Source organism: Aethina tumida, chromosome 4, assembly GCF_024364675.1.
Source record: "Aethina tumida isolate Nest 87 chromosome 4, icAetTumi1.1, whole genome shotgun sequence".
Lineage (NCBI taxonomy): Eukaryota > Metazoa > Arthropoda > Insecta > Coleoptera > Nitidulidae > Aethina > Aethina tumida.
The window spans coordinates 1,766,377-1,783,114 of record NC_065438.1 but is presented as its reverse complement, the minus strand read 5'-3'; the positions used below and the strand labels follow the sequence as shown (position 1 = coordinate 1,783,114).

The window sequence follows — 16,738 nt, the reverse complement described above, 5'->3', positions numbered from 1 at the left end:
CAAACATTGAGGGGCCTTTCGACTCCAGACACGATTTGCAACACCAGTCGAGCTTACGTTTGGAATCGCTTTTTCTGCACATTTTAATAACACTGTATCATGACTGTGTGACGCCAGTGCAGTCCTGTTTTTACATGTCCTAGTTGTGTATAAATTATTTTAAAGGTTTATGTTACATGTACTTGACTGAAACACACTAATTAATTTAGTTTAACGTTAGATTTATATAATATGCTTTTGTTTCAAGGAGTTCAGACAACATGTCTGCCTTTAATTAATACCTAAACGATATAATTTAAGTTGCCCTCAACTCCACTGAGTAGTCTGATTTAAGAAACTGACTGGCTGAGAAAAAAGTACGTCAAAAGTTGATGATTGAAAACCCGCCTATGTGTACGTGGCTCTATTCCGTACAATGAACTTGTTTCTATTATATTTTTGCCTCTGTTATCGTGGCAACGAAGTAACGATGTCAAACGTCTAAGGTGCAATATTGAACACAACATTAAATACCATAGTTTGACTAAACATAGATTTATTGATCAAAAAACTTATTAATACTAAACAGAGAGTTGTACAAATTGATCGTGTAATATATCCTGTTCTGTGCCTAAAATAATTAATAAAAACCTTAACGAGGAAGTTAAATTGTTGTTGACAACTTACTTTTTAGCCTTTTCAATTGAACGTGTAACATCCAGTTTTTCAAGTCTTCAGTTTTGGCAGGACCCCATTCTTTGGCACATTTTAAAGAGGATTTAATTCTCTGTAATTAAAATGATTATTGAGATTTATGACCCATTTATGTAGAATATTTACCTCTATAATATCCCCTTCCTCATAATATAGAAGCCTATAAAACGCATATAGTGGGATGCACACAATGGAGCTTGCACAGCTCAACCATCCGAAAGATATTGCCCAAGATGGATATGATACCCCATTGTAACTGATTCGACCACTATATAAAATTGCGGTGGCCAACAGGAACTGCAATTCACATTTATTATTAGATTTTATCCCACATTAAATTAAGGTAAACATACTGATAATATTAAAGGATTCGTGTATCTCCAGGAAAGCACCCAAAATCGATGTACCTTCTCCTGTATCATAAACTCAACGTCCTTAACGAAGTTATTTATCCCGTAAATCCATCCAACTATGATGATTTCTATTAGACAAATTGTTATTACTGAAATCGATGCCGAATACCAATCGAATAATTGCAGCCAATACATTCCTGCCTGAAACACGTCCTGAATAAGTAAATATTTGTGATTAGAGTAAATGATACTCACGTTTGTTACGTATAGAGTGGAGAATATGGTCATGGATAGGCAAACTCCAAACGTCACAGTCATTTTGTGCCTCCTCAAAACTGGGTACTCATCTATGATGCTGGCTATTACAGCCTCAATTTGGACAAACTAAAAACATCGCTTAGTTCCTTAAAATTCTTATTTTAAGTTGTTTACAAACCTGACTATCCAAACCAAGGAAGAACAGCATGAGGAAAAATAAAACCGACCAAATATGAGGCAAAGGCATCAGCGACAGTGCCTCAGCGTAAGTCACAAAAGCTAATCCTGGCCCCTCAGTTGCCACCGTTGCAACAGGAATGCCAGTTTCATGAGACATGAAACCTATGACTGAAAATACGACGAATCCTGCGAAAACACTGGTGCCACAGTTTATTATTGGCACCAAAATGGAATCACTAAAATAAATATTTTAGTTGAGTTATATTGTTTAATTTAATGCACAAACCGTTTGTTGTTGTTGTTGAAGTCATTGAAACTGGCCATGCTGACTAAGCCACCCCATCCTGGTCCCAACGAGAAGAATATCTGAAGAGCTGCATCAGCCCACACCTGTTTATTTTATTAATATTTACTTATAACTACTAAATGTCCTTTATTCCAAGTAAGTCAGTCTTGAGACTAAAGTTTTGTAACGTAATATTAGGAGTAAATATAGGAAAATAATTATAAGCGTGGGAGTCCCTTTGCTGATGTAAAGGACAGATATCTAGGTTCAGCCTCCCTTTCACTAGGAAGGTAGGACAGTATCTGGAAATCTCGGTGAATGTAATTTCCTCCTTAAACGTTTTACCAATAAAATGTGGTCGTGATTAATAATCACCCCTATCACATTACAATGTGTTCAAGGCTTTCAAAACAAAATTAATTTTATTCCCTAATAATTTTTGACTGATTAAACCAAATTAATTTTACCAATTTACCTTTAAATTAGTAAGCTGATCCCATTGTGGGTAGATGTAGAACTTGATGCCTTCCCATGCCCCAGGTAGGGTTACGCCCCGTACAAAGAGAATAATTAGTATCACAAAAGGAAAAGTAGCAGTAAAATACACGAGCTTTCCCACTGTTTTCACCCCTTTAATCAGACACAAGTATGTTACGATCCAGGCAAACAAATTGCAGAAGAACAAGGTCCAAACCACTGAGCCAACTTCGTCGATTCCGGACGAAATGTCCAAGATTTTCTTGCTGGAAGAAATTAATGTTAATTAATGTCAAGTAAATTGTTTGTCAACGTACTGGAAGAATTCATCGGCTGGAGTCACCAGGTTTCCAGAGTGGACGTTCAGCTTGAGTGCCGTCTGGTTCACGATTTTATTCAAACCAATCTGTTAAAATGGGCAAACAAAAAGATTAGAAACGCATTTAATTCCATTAGTTTGAACTTACTTCGACGCACTTCTCGGTGTTCCAAGGGTGGTTACAGTCCGACCACGGTAGTGGCGATTGGAAGCAAAAAAGGAGGTAATTTATTGGGTATGCGTATATTGTGGTGAAGTAGGTTGACACTATGAAGTTTACTATTATAATAGCATAGCCAGTTCCTAAAATGTTAATTGAATGTTTAATAGCTTGTTAAATATATGAAATGACCCAAAGTATAACCTTTAAATATCGGTGATATTTTGAACAACGTTAATAGTCCTGTGCTAGCAAACTGCCCCAAAGAAGTTTCCATAAAAAACAGGGGGATACCACAAGTAAACAGCATCAGGAAGTACGGTATTAGGAAGGCACCTTAAATTGAAGTGAACGTCAGGCAAGTAAATAAAAACATCATAGTATTGTACTCACCTCCTCCACTTCTGTAACACAAGTAAGGGAACCTCCAAACGTTCCCAATTCCGATGGCATATCCTAAGCAGGATAAAAAAAATTCTGTTTTGTTTGCCCATTTGTCCCTCTCGGGTAAATTTTTGGACTCAATTGGAGCCATTGGAAAACTAGAATGAATTTATGTTGTAATTAAAAATGTGGACGTAAATCTGTAAGGTACATAAATTGATGCTGATAGCATTTGTAGATAAGTATTTTACAGTTAAATCACGTTCACAACTTTTGTCTAAAACTGACAAATTTCTATTTATAAATACGTGCTACTACTTACTGTTCCTATTTGGTTGGAGTATAACCTTCTTGTTGTTGCACTTGTCAAATACTACCAAGACGTTTTAGTATGGTTATTATTCAATTGGCAGTAATTTATTTTTATTCTATGATAGCACTTTAAATTTGTGTAGTGATCTTCTATACGTATCATCACTTTAAGATTCACCGCTTATAATAGATCTAGTCTGACAAAGGAAGACCACTATAACCAACTGCTCATGTTGTACGATTTTATATTATTATCAAAAACTCATTAAAATTATTTGTGCATTAATGATATGACGCCTTTAATCTTAATTATAAAACAACCAAAGAATGAATTGTTTTCCAACTTAAATTACAAAAAGGAGTAAAAAATTAATTATGAACACTTTATTAATGAATCTTAATTTAGATTAATCTCAAGTAATTAAAGTATCTCCATCATGGAATCCTTTGAAGTCCGAAACCTACTTGAATCGTAAACACAGTTGGTGCTGGTTGTTTCGTCGTAAGAGCCTTCACATTCACCTGACTTCTGGTCAGTTCAGCTGTCGCTTCGTCGTCTTTAGGCTTCTTCTCCTTTTTGGGCTTCTTCGCCTTACTAGCTTTGCCGTACATTATTGCCTGAAATACCTTACATGTCAAGGTGTTCAATGGTCCAAAAAATGTTATTACCGACAGGCTTCCCTCCACTGGAATGGCAATGGGACTAGCTTCGGGGACGAGTGCCCAATAATAGTCCAAAGTGGTGTCGCTCCAATTAATGTAATGGAGGTGGCAATAAAAGTTTGCCAGGGTGATGCGTTTTAAAATTTCTTCCTGAGGTGGCTCGGGAATTTCAGGTGGTTTGTCTTCTTCGGTTTCATCTTTGCTTACTTTACTACCTTTATCTTTTTTGCCCTTTTTGCCCTTTTTGTCCTTTTTGTCTTTGGCTTTTTTACCTTTTACTTCCTTCTTAGGAGGTGAGAACTAACGACAAACAGACTGTAATTATAATTACACTTAGAATTTTATAACTTACTCTTAAATATACTAATTTAACATTCACAGCACTTTGGAACGTGTCCCTCATGGCTCTCAGGTCATTTTCCGGTGACTCAATTCGAATGGGGTCGAAATAAATGTTGGCCTTCCAAGGCTTTCTTTCGGTCATAAAGGCATAGTTTTTTATTTTTTTCATGGAGGCGTTGTATTCGTTTGGATATTTGTATGGGTTGAATTTGTTTTTTCCTTTTTTGCCTTTTGGGGACGTGGATGAGTCTCGTGATGAGGTTGGCTCACTGACATATGGATTATCGGGCTCCTGCTCATGAGCCTCTTCTAGTAATGGCAAATTTACTTCGAAATGGAACGTTTGTTTCACTCCTTTCTTTTTCTAAACATTTTAATTTTAATATAAAAATGAACACTGTTGTAATTTAAGCTAGTTACTTCTTTGGGAGGTTTTGGCAGGCCAAGAATTCTGTGACTTTCAAAGAAGCAAGCTGCACAGGTGGAATTTGCGTAGCATTTATCGTCGTAAACTTTGTCCTCGTTCATTATTTGAGTATTATCCAAATAATTGAGCTCCGGAAAAATGCGCAGGACCATAGACTTATAACTTTTTACTACCTGCGGATTAAACACTGTTGACGCCATCTATATTTTCCGGCAACAAATAACGCTCGTTGCAGGAAATGTTAGCAGGATACTTTAATTGAATAATACTGTAAGATTTTACCGAACAAGGGTTGCCTTCCAGCGACAGCGCAATTAAAGTTTTCAGTTGAGAAAGCTGACATAATACTTCCTTTAGGTTATAGATGTCGTTGTTACAGAGATCCAATACTTTCAGATGCCGGAATTGCTTGCTACTCGCTAATAGATGTAGGTCGCTTTCTGAAAGATGAAATTATCTGTGCTCACTGTAAAAACTCTTTGTTTGATACTGAAATATTAAAATAATAAATTTGTTTTTGTTTCTTTTTTTATTACAATAAATAGTTGTATTTTTTTTAACCTCCTCATATTAATAACTAATAAAATATATAAATTGAGTAGAAAATTTGAATATTTCCAATTTTATTTGACGAGTTTAACAAAGCAAATGGTTAATCAAAATAACAAATCGTTGTTTGAAATCACACAAACTGACACACACACACACACAGACATATGTGTGATCCATATATATAAAGTAGAAATAAAATATTCATTGATGAATTGGAGCTATTAGGTTGGCGGACGGGTGTTCGCTTCCCATGGAAAATCACCTGCGAAGTGCTCCTCGCCATTCCGGCCCCCGCGTTTTATTTATTTTACTACTATATTATTATCTGGTCCGAACACGCGTTCATAAAATATTTATTGTTTCCATTCGTGTCAACGTCATTTCTCACGACAAATTATTTTCAGACGGTCTTTAACTATTTTAAATTATTGCCAGACAGTTCGATTTAATTATTCAGGTGTTAAACATACAGGTGCTAAAAGGCACATGTACTTACAGTACATTAAAGTTAAAATCAATCAATTGATTAATCAATTAAATAAGTTTATAAAATTAAAATATACGAATTAAAATATAATTATTAAATTTAAAAAATAAAACTAACTAATCATATTAAAAAGATAAGCTTAAGTAATTAAAATGAACCAACTAAATTATAAAACTAATAAAATTATTAATTTAAATTTATAAATTTAAAAAAAAAGTCAATATCATTAAAATTAACAGATTAAAGTACCACTTTAAATTTATAAAATTTAAAAGATTAAACTTAAGGACTTAATAAGTAAGTAAAATTAACTATTTAAATTAAAAAAAATTAAATTAGAAATTTAAATTAATAAAATTTAAAATACTGAACTTAAAAAATTAAAATTAATTAATTAAATTATTGATATTAACTTAATTAATTTTAAAAAATTTAATTAAAAATGTAAATATTAACTAATTTGACTAGAAATAATAATATCCTTAATTAAAATTTATAAAATTTTAAAAATTAAGTTTAAGGACTTAAATTTGATTAACTAAATTGAAAATAAAGTAAAATGGGTGATTTAAATTTATAAAAATCAGAAAATTAAGCTTAAAAAATGTTAATGAATGTTAAATGAAATTTAAAAAATTAAAATTAACAAATTAAAATAAAAAGATAAAAAAAATTAATAATATATATTTAAAAATTAAAAAAATAAGCATAAGAAATTTAAATTAACTGAATAAATTACAAAAAAAGAATAATAAATTTAATTCTGAAGTTAAACTTAGAATATTAAAATTAGATATTTAAATTAATAAAATTTAAAATATTAAGTTTAAAAATTAAAATTAGCAAATTATATTATTAATTAATGTGTTTAATTTAGAAAAGTAGACTAATTTTTATATATTTTTTTTAATTTAAATTGTTATTTTTAATTTTTTTAATTTTAATTTTTTAATTGTCATAAATTTTAATTGATAATTTAATATTTTTAAATTTAATTGATAAATTTTAATTTTTAAGTTACTTATTTTATTTTTTTTTTAATTTAATCTCTTAATTTTAATTTTCTAATTGTGATAAATAAAATATTTAATTTTTTTAAATTTAATTTTTTTTTAATGTAAATGATAAATTTTAATTTTTATAAATTTAAATTATTTATTTTATTTTTTATGTTATTGGTTAATTTTAATTTTTAAGCTTCAATTTTTAAATTTAGTAAATTTGTTTAATTACAATTAATTTAAATTAAACATTAAGAAAATTAAAATTAACGAATTAAAAAAAAAATACAGTTAGTAACAAATTTTAAGAAATTAAACTTAAAAATTAAAATTAACAAATTCAATTTTAGAAAATCAAAATTAATTAATTAAATTATTGATTTAGATAAAAATAATAAAATTGACTATATCATAAAATTTCTAATCCCTTTCTTCAATTAATATTTTATTCTTGAATATATTATTTTTTGAACATTTTAATATCCAACACTTATTTATTGCACATAATAAAACATTATTAATTAGTAAAATACCTAATCGCTCTCTTTTATTAATTACTTTTCTATGTAACGATGGGCATCACCATCTGCAATTTGGTTAAAAGTCGAAGCGAACATAAAACGAAAAAATAAAAGGCCGCCGAAAGGCCAAATGAATATAAAACCGTGAAGAAACGTTATGACATTCAGGCGAATTTATATTTAATAAAACAATTCGGTCCGAAATGAAAAAGGTCGTACGTGCACATGATCAGTGGAGACATTGAAAAATGGTCAGATAACAGCCGGACCGGCCGGACGGCGCGGGTGAAATATTTAAACAAGTCTATAAAAATTGAGTTCATTTTCCTGAAGCCATCAAGTCGCCTTGTAGTGGACTGGTACTACATTATTAAGAATACGGTGCCGTGGCGTGGCGGCGGGGCCGGGACGTATGTCCGTATGCCTCGGGGAGAAATTACCCACACTAAAACTTTTACGTCGCTCTCCCGTACTCCGCTCCGTTCACGAATGTCCGCAATTTTCTGGCGATTGATTATAAAATAATAATAATGTGTCCCTGTTTGTCGGACGGACGCACGACAACACGGACGTGGTCGGCGTAGACTTGAAAATTGCTAAATTCATTTCCGGATGTCGTGTTCTTTACCAATTAAAGGGGCAACGGTTTATTTATTAATTGTTTCTTAGTTTCATCCTAATCTATTTGGGGGAATTTATTATTTACACCAATTTCTCATTGTCAGAGCTGCACATAAATGTAGCAACTTTAATTTTTAAGCAGATTTTTAGTCAGAATCCTTTTTGTTTTATAATTTTGGCCCATCTCTTCTCAAATTTCTTGAATTGTATTTATAAATAAAGGAATATTTGAAATAATTTTTTTATATTTATTAAATTTTAACATAAACATTATAATTTAACTGTAATAAGAAAAATATTAGTAATAGAAAATAGAAAAAATGTTGTTTTAGAAAAAGTAATTGGCGCCCAACTTTTGCGTTGGGCGCCACTTTAGCCATACATTGGCGCCCAACTTGTGTGTTGGGCGCCAATTACTTTTTACAAAAACCACATCTTTTTCTATTTTCTATAATATTATTGCTACCACAGTAAGTAAAAAATTAAATTAAGGGTTTGTTAGTTAGAATTGATATATTATGTGTGTAAAAATAAATGTAGAAAAGGTAATTATTAATTGTTGGTAGTCAAAAATGATGGAGTATGATAATACATGACGAGTTTTAGATTAACGACACAAAATTTGACATCTGGACACATTCGATAAATTAATTTCTAGAATGTAAAGTATGCTCAAGTTCAGGCTTTCGGCGAAGAGTAAAATAAGGCAGGGCAGGGCAGCCCAGAGTTCGTGCATAATTCTTGTTTGTCCTTTAGTTTGAAAAGAGTTATTATTCAGTGCGGTTGCAGTGGATGTAGGAAACCATTAGTCATAGTTAATGACACGGTTTTAAAAGTTGTACGTGATGTTTTCGCGGATTTTCTTGTTTAATTTTACACTTCCCCTTAACATAACTTTTACTGTTCCGAGGATTGTTTAATTATAGAATATATTATTTCGCTGATAAGGTGGCGCGCAATAAAACTTGATGGGACATGTACCAGTTAAACTAGCTGTGCCATATCTGTATGCATAACTACGGGAAACATAAACGTCGCGATAAGAATAGCTACAACAAAAACTATGGAATTAAAATGTCTACTGGATTTCCTAATTGGCCAACACAATGTTCTTTATTACTTTTTATATTATCATCATATAAATAATACTAGTTTACTGGTTATGAGAAATTTCATACACATTCTTCGAATCACAAATTTTATATAGTTCAACTTATTTTTTTGTTTTAATTTAGAGGATAACACATATATTTTCTCTTATTTTTCCCTGTATTTTCTAATTTTCAAGACAAAAGAATTCTACAAAATGAATAAAATATATTATATATTTTGGATCAGAATTAATAATTTTAATTTATAAAATAAAAATAATAATAAAATAAAAAATAAAATAATTAATTTGAATATAAAAAATTAAACTTATGTTTCTCAAATAATAAAAAAATATTTTATTTCAAAATAGAAAAAATGTTGTTTTAGAAAAAAGTAGTTGGCGCCCAACAATATATTACGTTGGGCGCCAATATATGTCAAAAAATATATGACTAAAATGGCGCCCAACGCAAAAGTTGGTCCTAATGACGAAGGAATATATCATTGGCGTTTTGAAACGAAAACGCTGTTTAAATGATGAGCGAGGCCGACGCCGCAGCATCCGAGCGCCGGCAAAGAAATAAGACTACGAATCCAAAACAAAAACGCTTCGAAACGCCGAGAGGGGTTACATATTCGCAAACGCGGAATATTGAGTTTTTGTGTCGCATCTAATGGCTCGTTATTTTAGAATTAGAATGTATTACCTGGACCGGGGAATTTACATATTCCTGATGATTAATCATATAAGTAATTCGGAGCAAAAATTTAATTATATCGCGCGAAACTAATGATGATAAACGAGCTCATCACGTAATGAATTCGGCTGTGCGGTGTGGTCTAACCGAATAATTTTAATGGCAAATATGGAAATAAGCCATTCAAAAATTTTAAATTTTATTTTAATCATTAATTGGAAAATATTCTTATTTATAAATATTAACTGAATTTATTATTTATTAATTTTCACATTAACTAGTGATTAAATTGATAAAAAAATGAATAATCTTTTTCATATAAACTATGTTTTATATAATATAAAATATTTATCTCCTTAAAATTTCTAAATAAACCTTAATTAACTGTAAAATATTTGAAAAACTTTATTTCTAAAAATGGTGGAGTGATTTTGAGATATTATTAAAATCTATTATTAATTAACTACAAAAGACAAAGTTAATTAACTGATTTCAAAACATTCTTTTACAAAGTTTTTAGTCAAAATTAGAGTTTATACCATTTAATTCATAAAAGTATAATATTTATTTAACTAATAGTTTCTAATATTGCTCAATTAATCAAAAAATATTGTTTGAAAATAGGAAAACGTTATTTTATAAAAATTAATTGGCGCCCAACTTAACACATAAGTTGGGCGCCAATATTTGGTTAAAATGGCGCCCAACGCAAAAGTTGGGCGCCAATTACTTTTTCTGAAACAATATTTTTTCCATTTTCTGTTACTAATATTTTTCTAATTACAGTGAAATTATAATTTTTATGTTAAAATTTATTAAATACAAATAAATTATTTCAAATATTCCTTTATTTTATTAGAAATATGGAAAAACTTCGTTGTTGAAATAAATTTTAAATTTAAAGAATTTTTAAAATACTTTTTTCACACTTGTTAAGCAATTTAAATACACTCATTAAAATTTAATATATGTAAATTAACAAAAAAAAGAAAAATTGATAAAAAAAGTCTTGGATATATTTCACTTGTATCCGGAAATATTTCCTACAAGAAATCATCCAGTGTGTGTCACGACACTGTTGGTGTTTGTTTACGTTGTACAAAGGTTCGTGATGCAGGATATGCAAAAGGAGCAACAAAAAGAGGCATGTTGGATGGCCAGGCGTGACGATGAATGGCGGAAATTGAGGAAGAAATTTTAGAAATTGTCGGAAACAATCCTGTACAGTTGGGTGTGAGCAAAAAGATTCTGTTTTTGATCGTATTTTTTTATCTTTTTACATTTTCGTAATAATTTTAATCTAATATATAATTTATTTTTCAGTAATCTCTAATTTCATTGTCCAAGGAAAGGTAAGTTCCATTTAAATTAACACCAAAATTACAATAAACTACATTTAATATACATGTAAAAATTAATCTAAAATAGAAACTTAGACACTTTTATAGAAAATCCTTTAAGTAATAAGTTAAAAAGGCACCTGTAAAATGAGTGTTTTAGTTACATAAATTAATGAAGTTTTTCCAGTAAAAAAAATGTTGTTAAACAGAACTTATTTAATTAAATGGCCCGACAATAGTGGCGACCGTCGTAAAATTTACGTACATATAAATTTTATAATGGCTGCCGCTAACTAACGAGACCAGATTATCCCCCGAACTGTTCTAATGGGCATTGTAAATGAACCATCCGTAGTGGAACACCTTTGGCTTCGGTGATTCTCATTAATTTATTGTCCCCGTATTAGATAAACTTTCGGTCTGTCTTCGAATAATGAGGTTTAATGGTGTCACATGTGCAATAAATACAACTTTGTTGGCGGCTAAACTAAAAACAATTATTGTGTCTTAAGGGTTTAGGGGTTGGTCGTAAATTGCAGTAGACAAACATTGTAATTTTACTGATTGTGACTATTTTCAAGCATTTACGTATGCAATAATCCCCTGTCCGACGTATTTTGTGGTTCCAGACTCGCGGAGCTGAGCATCATTTCAGAGAATTATATCGGCAATAAATCAGTTACCAATAATATTGAGAGTCATTAAATAAATAACCAATAAATAATGATTTAATGAAGCCATACTAGTCTATCATATGCGTGTTCTTTCTGCGAACAATGGATTTTTTGTTGAAACGGATTTATAAGCAATAATGGACTAAATGGAATGACTAAATAAATCTGAGAATTTAATCCGAGTAAAATTGTTGTAATCAGAAAATTTTAATTTTTTAGTGGGACATATTATTTATTAATGATTATATTAAAATTTATTCATTATTATAATTATAATTATTAAAGCACATTATAAATAATATTTTAACATATTAAATAAATTAATATGTTTTTAATCCATAGATTTTTAAGTGGGGATAAAAATTAACATTAAATTATTTATAATTATTATTCTAACATTAACTTTTGTTTCACTATTATTTTTAAATTGTACTTTCTATACAATGATATTTCAATATTAAATTTTTAATTAATTTAGTTAATTTTATTATGAAACATTATTTTAAAATATAGTATATAAAATTTACAGCTAAAACTTGTTTCTTAATATTTTTCGGTGTATTTCACGTACAATAAAATGTGATAAAAAGTACTTAAAATAGATTTAATTAATTCAATTATTTTACACATTTTTGTTGTGGTAAAATTTAATTTTCAATAATTCACACCCATAAATTTGTGGTAGATAAATTTTAATTTTTTTGTATTTTCAATTATTTTATATTCATTTAAATATTCGATTTTTTAGAGGTTAATTGAATTGGTTATTATATTAAATAAATATCCGATTAATTTGCTTATTTAGTTTTGCAACGTATATTTCGAACTTTGATGGGGCCGAAAGTAAACATATTCATCTGCAAATGAACAAATTAATTAATAATTATTTGTGTTGCATCGATGTCCGACCGTTGCGAATCTCATGGAAATATTATTTTTAAATTTGCCCATAGCTCTCCTAATTCGAAATTTTTAATTAAAATATCACCCTTGTTTATTTATTAATTAATAATGGCAATTAAAAATTTATACTCTTACCTTTAATTACACATTTTACAAAACTAACATGTTTGATTTTTCACTGAACTCATACCAATTATATTTTTAATTAATAATTACTCAAATTGGATTGTTTGTTAACATTGTGATGGAGGCAAATAATATTTTCAATTTTTTTTATTCACTTAACATGGACAAAAACTACACGTTTCTCAAATAATCAACAAATATTTTGTTTGTAAATAGAAAAAATGTTGTTTTGGAAAAAAGTAATTGGCGCCCAACATATAAGTTGGGCGCCAATGTATGGCTAAAGTGGCGCCCAACGCAAAAGTTGGGCGCCAATTACTTTTTCTAAAACAACATTTTTTCTATTTTCTATTTATAATATTTTTCTAATTACAGATAAATTATAAATTTGATGTCAAAACTTATTAAATACAAATAATTTATTTCAAATATTCCTTTATTTTATTGGAAATATAGAAAAACTAAAGGTTTACTAAATCAATATTTATGTCCATCTAGTGTATTTAAATTTTTATTCTTAAAGGTCTTATTTATTTTATAAAAGTATAATATTCTTTAACTAATAAAATTTTGTATTTTAAGAAATTATCATAAATATTGATCTATAAAGTTTTTAGTGAATTCAATCAATTTATTTGTGTTTTGTCTTCAATATTTGGATATTTGTAGTTGGCCATTTAAATTCTTAAGCTTGACTGACACATTTTTTTACACCGTGATACAGCCTCCACCAAAATGGCCAACCAATACGTTTGATATTAATTAACAAAAGCGTAAAATCCATAACCATAATTGATGTGGTTGCCGTTGTCAGAAACGGGCATTGTAAACACTGATAAATGGAGAATCATCGGACTGAGATCACACACAAGTGTCACTTAGGCTCATCACGGGCTCGCATGCATAATTGGCTTGTCACCTAATGATTTCTGATTTATTGCCACACACTAGAGAGGAAACCCAATCACGAGGTAAGTTACACCTGCACGTTGCCTTTTGTGGTTGCTCCGCAAGTGATTATGGTGCCACTTTCCAAGTTCCGATTTGGATGTGTATGGGTATACGTGTAATTAGGAGGTATATGCTTAAATAAATATAATAACACACAATACACGTTGATTGAGTATTATGTTAAGTACAAAATAATACCAGCAATCAATTTTCCATAAATATATACTAACATACGTTGTTTATCTTTCTGTTTTTTTCAACGTGGCTAGTCAATACTATTATTAGTGTTTTTGTTGATTTATTTTTTAACTTTTGTCTATAAATATACTAGGATATATATTGTTTATTGATTATATCTTTATAATATTTTTTATTCCCTTTAATAAATTTAATAAACAATATTTATTACAAAATATTTGTTTGTTAATAATTTTATATTTATAAATTTCTTTGTGCCTACCTGTTGTTGTTATTTTGTATCAACATATATTATATCTATAATCATATACGTATTTCTATTTGATTTGTTATATTCAGTAAATTTTAATTATTAATTTTAGTAAATTTTTAAATTGATGTAATATGAACAATGTTGTATTTAATAATTTATTTTAATTTAATATAATTTAGGGTAACAACAAATTTAAGTAAAATTTGAGACTTTGTTTGTTTCAGAATTATATTGAATAGTAAATATATAAAATTATAACTAGATGTAATATTAGTTTTTTGAGTATTTACATATAATTATATATATATAAAGTAATTGGCGCCCAACGTAAAAGTTGGGCGCCAACGTATGGTTAAAGTGGCGCCCAACGCAGAAGTTGGGCGCCAATTACTTTTTCTAAAACAACATTTTTTCTATTTTCTATTACTAATATTTTTCTAATTATAGTTAAATTATAATTTTTATGTGAAAATTTATTAAATACAAATAAATTATTTCAAATATTCCTTATATTTTATTAGAAATATGGAAAAACTACTCTATTAATCATTAATCATCCACTACTGTACATTCTCCAATTTAATGATACAAAAATAAATAATAATTTTTGTTTTTTGTTGTAAAACTGTAGAAGCAAAATTTATAGTTATTTTTGTATAACAGAAAAATCTGATTATGTCCCCAGTGATATTAATTAAAAAAAATAATTAAATATGAAAGTCCATACATAATATTTTACAGCAGCAAGTAAGTGCGACATAATGTGCGTCCGTACGCGTAGAGCCGTCCGTGTGCGCCATATTTCACCGGCCATACAAAAGCGCGGGCCCCGAACTAACAAAACAAAAAAAAATAAACACTGCACAGCATTAGCTATATAAATATTAATTAAAAAATTCAAATGCAAAATAAGCAGGCTCATTATATCAAATGTCACAGAGGTGCCGGTAAAATATTTCACGTCTGAAAAAAAATTCGCGCACATTTCATTTTATGCTGCAGCATGGCGTTGCCTGACAGCGCCCGATGGACCAACAAAGTCTGACAAAACGAGATAAAAGTTTATACAAGCCCTTTATGAGGCCATAATAATTAATAATAGGAACATTCGCGCGGGTTTTGCATTCGGGGTATTAAATCATAATATGTTTATATGACCGTTGGTCGCTGTGTTAATAGGTCTCAGCTGTACGGCTGCAGCACACCTCATATTTTATTAACCCCTTAATTTAACTAATGCCATCCGTCTGCTCATTCTGTGTTTTTTATTCAATCATACTTTATTTGTCGTTATTCTTTTTCCGATTTTTTTTTTCTGTTTTTGTCCAGGGGGCTGTTTTAATAAAGGTTTCACCCAAACGTGAAATTTCCTAATCGGGCCTCACCTGTTGTGATCCTGTTACATCCAAGTCCTAAGTACAATAGTTTTTTGGGTGGGTTATTCGTAAGTGCCTTGACGGATTTTATGTGGTTCTCGTACAGCTCCAAGTAATGTAACTTTCTGGGTAAATTGCAGCCATGCACAGCTTCTATCATGTTGTCACTTAATATCAACAGTCTTAGGTTTTTGAAATTCTTGATCCAATCATCCACCTCACTAATCTGAAACACAACAACCAAAAACATGAAGACTTTAACCACACTAAGAGTACTCACGTTTGAACGCCTCAAAGTAATATTGTCAATATCGAACAAAGCATCCAAGTCGATTTTGTCGCAGTTCTTCAGCTTCTCATAAAATATATCCAGACACCCGTTAAAGATGGAGTTTTTGTCCTCAAATTTCTTTTTGTCCTCCCGAATCATCCTCACAATCTCGTCCTTGGTGATAATCAATTTGTTCTCGTTATAAAACGCATTGTGCGTTTGCCCCTGGTTGAAGCACTGCAAGTAGGTTCCGAAAATCGACTCCTTAATTTTTTTCTTAAATGAACCGCACAATTTGCATCTCCCGTTCTTCAAACGTAACTCTTTTTCTTCTCTGCTGCGTCTTTGGGCCTCGAATGATGAAGACCACGTCAGGTTTTCGTACTGTTGGGTTCTGAAGCTTTTGATTTTGGAGGCTTCGTCTTCGACTTTGTCCACTGTTGTTTCGTTCATTTTGTACACTCAATTTGGGAACGCTCCAAGAAATAAATAAATAATGTCTAAATTTCTAACCTAAATGACAACATAGAATTTTGACATGTATGCCATTTTGACAGCCATTTTTTAACTGATTTTAGTATTTTTTATGATTAATATCTCTAATTTAGTTTCGTATAAGTATTTCGGTTATTTTTTTTTGCTTTGTAAATGATTAAAAATGTTTATTTTTTTAATACAGTTTAAAATTTTGATTAAAAATTGAAAACCTAATTTAGAAATTTATCTACGTTTTTTATTTTTTTTTTTATCATACATTTTATTATAATTTATTAATATTTTTTTAATTATTAATATCTAAAATTAATCTTTTTAATTAGAA

The 16,738-nt window shown here is 29.7% G+C and overlaps 1 protein-coding gene across 4 annotated transcripts; it reads right to left on the bottom strand.

Annotated features, from left to right (window-relative positions):
- Positions 1-518: 518 nt before the first annotated feature.
- Positions 519-16,430, bottom strand: LOC109596357 (sodium- and chloride-dependent glycine transporter 1-like). Of its 4 annotated transcripts, none has more exons than XM_049967049.1 (13): positions 15,657-15,734; positions 3,120-3,268; positions 2,931-3,062; positions 2,715-2,869; positions 2,565-2,653; positions 2,246-2,513; positions 1,771-1,874; positions 1,483-1,720; positions 1,302-1,430; positions 1,047-1,247; positions 820-990; positions 667-766; positions 519-610 (listed from the first exon to the last, which is right to left on the bottom strand). In XM_049967049.1, the coding sequence occupies exons 2-13, from the start codon at positions 3,259-3,261 to the stop codon at positions 561-563; spliced, it is 1,779 nt and encodes a 592-aa protein (XP_049823006.1). In that variant the 5' UTR covers positions 3,262-3,268; positions 15,657-15,734; the 3' UTR covers positions 519-560. The 4 variants fall into 4 exon arrangements, with proteins under 4 accessions (XP_049823006.1, XP_049823005.1, XP_049823004.1 ...); XM_049967048.1 differs by lacking the exon at positions 15,657-15,734 and adding an exon at positions 3,433-3,577; XM_049967047.1 differs by lacking the exons at positions 519-610; positions 667-766; positions 820-990; ... (7 more) ...; positions 2,931-3,062; positions 3,120-3,268 and adding exons at positions 3,792-4,040; positions 4,092-4,385; positions 4,438-4,791; ... (1 more) ...; positions 5,137-5,294; positions 15,928-16,424 and having other exon boundaries at positions 15,657-15,873.
- Positions 16,431-16,738: the final 308 nt, after the last annotated feature.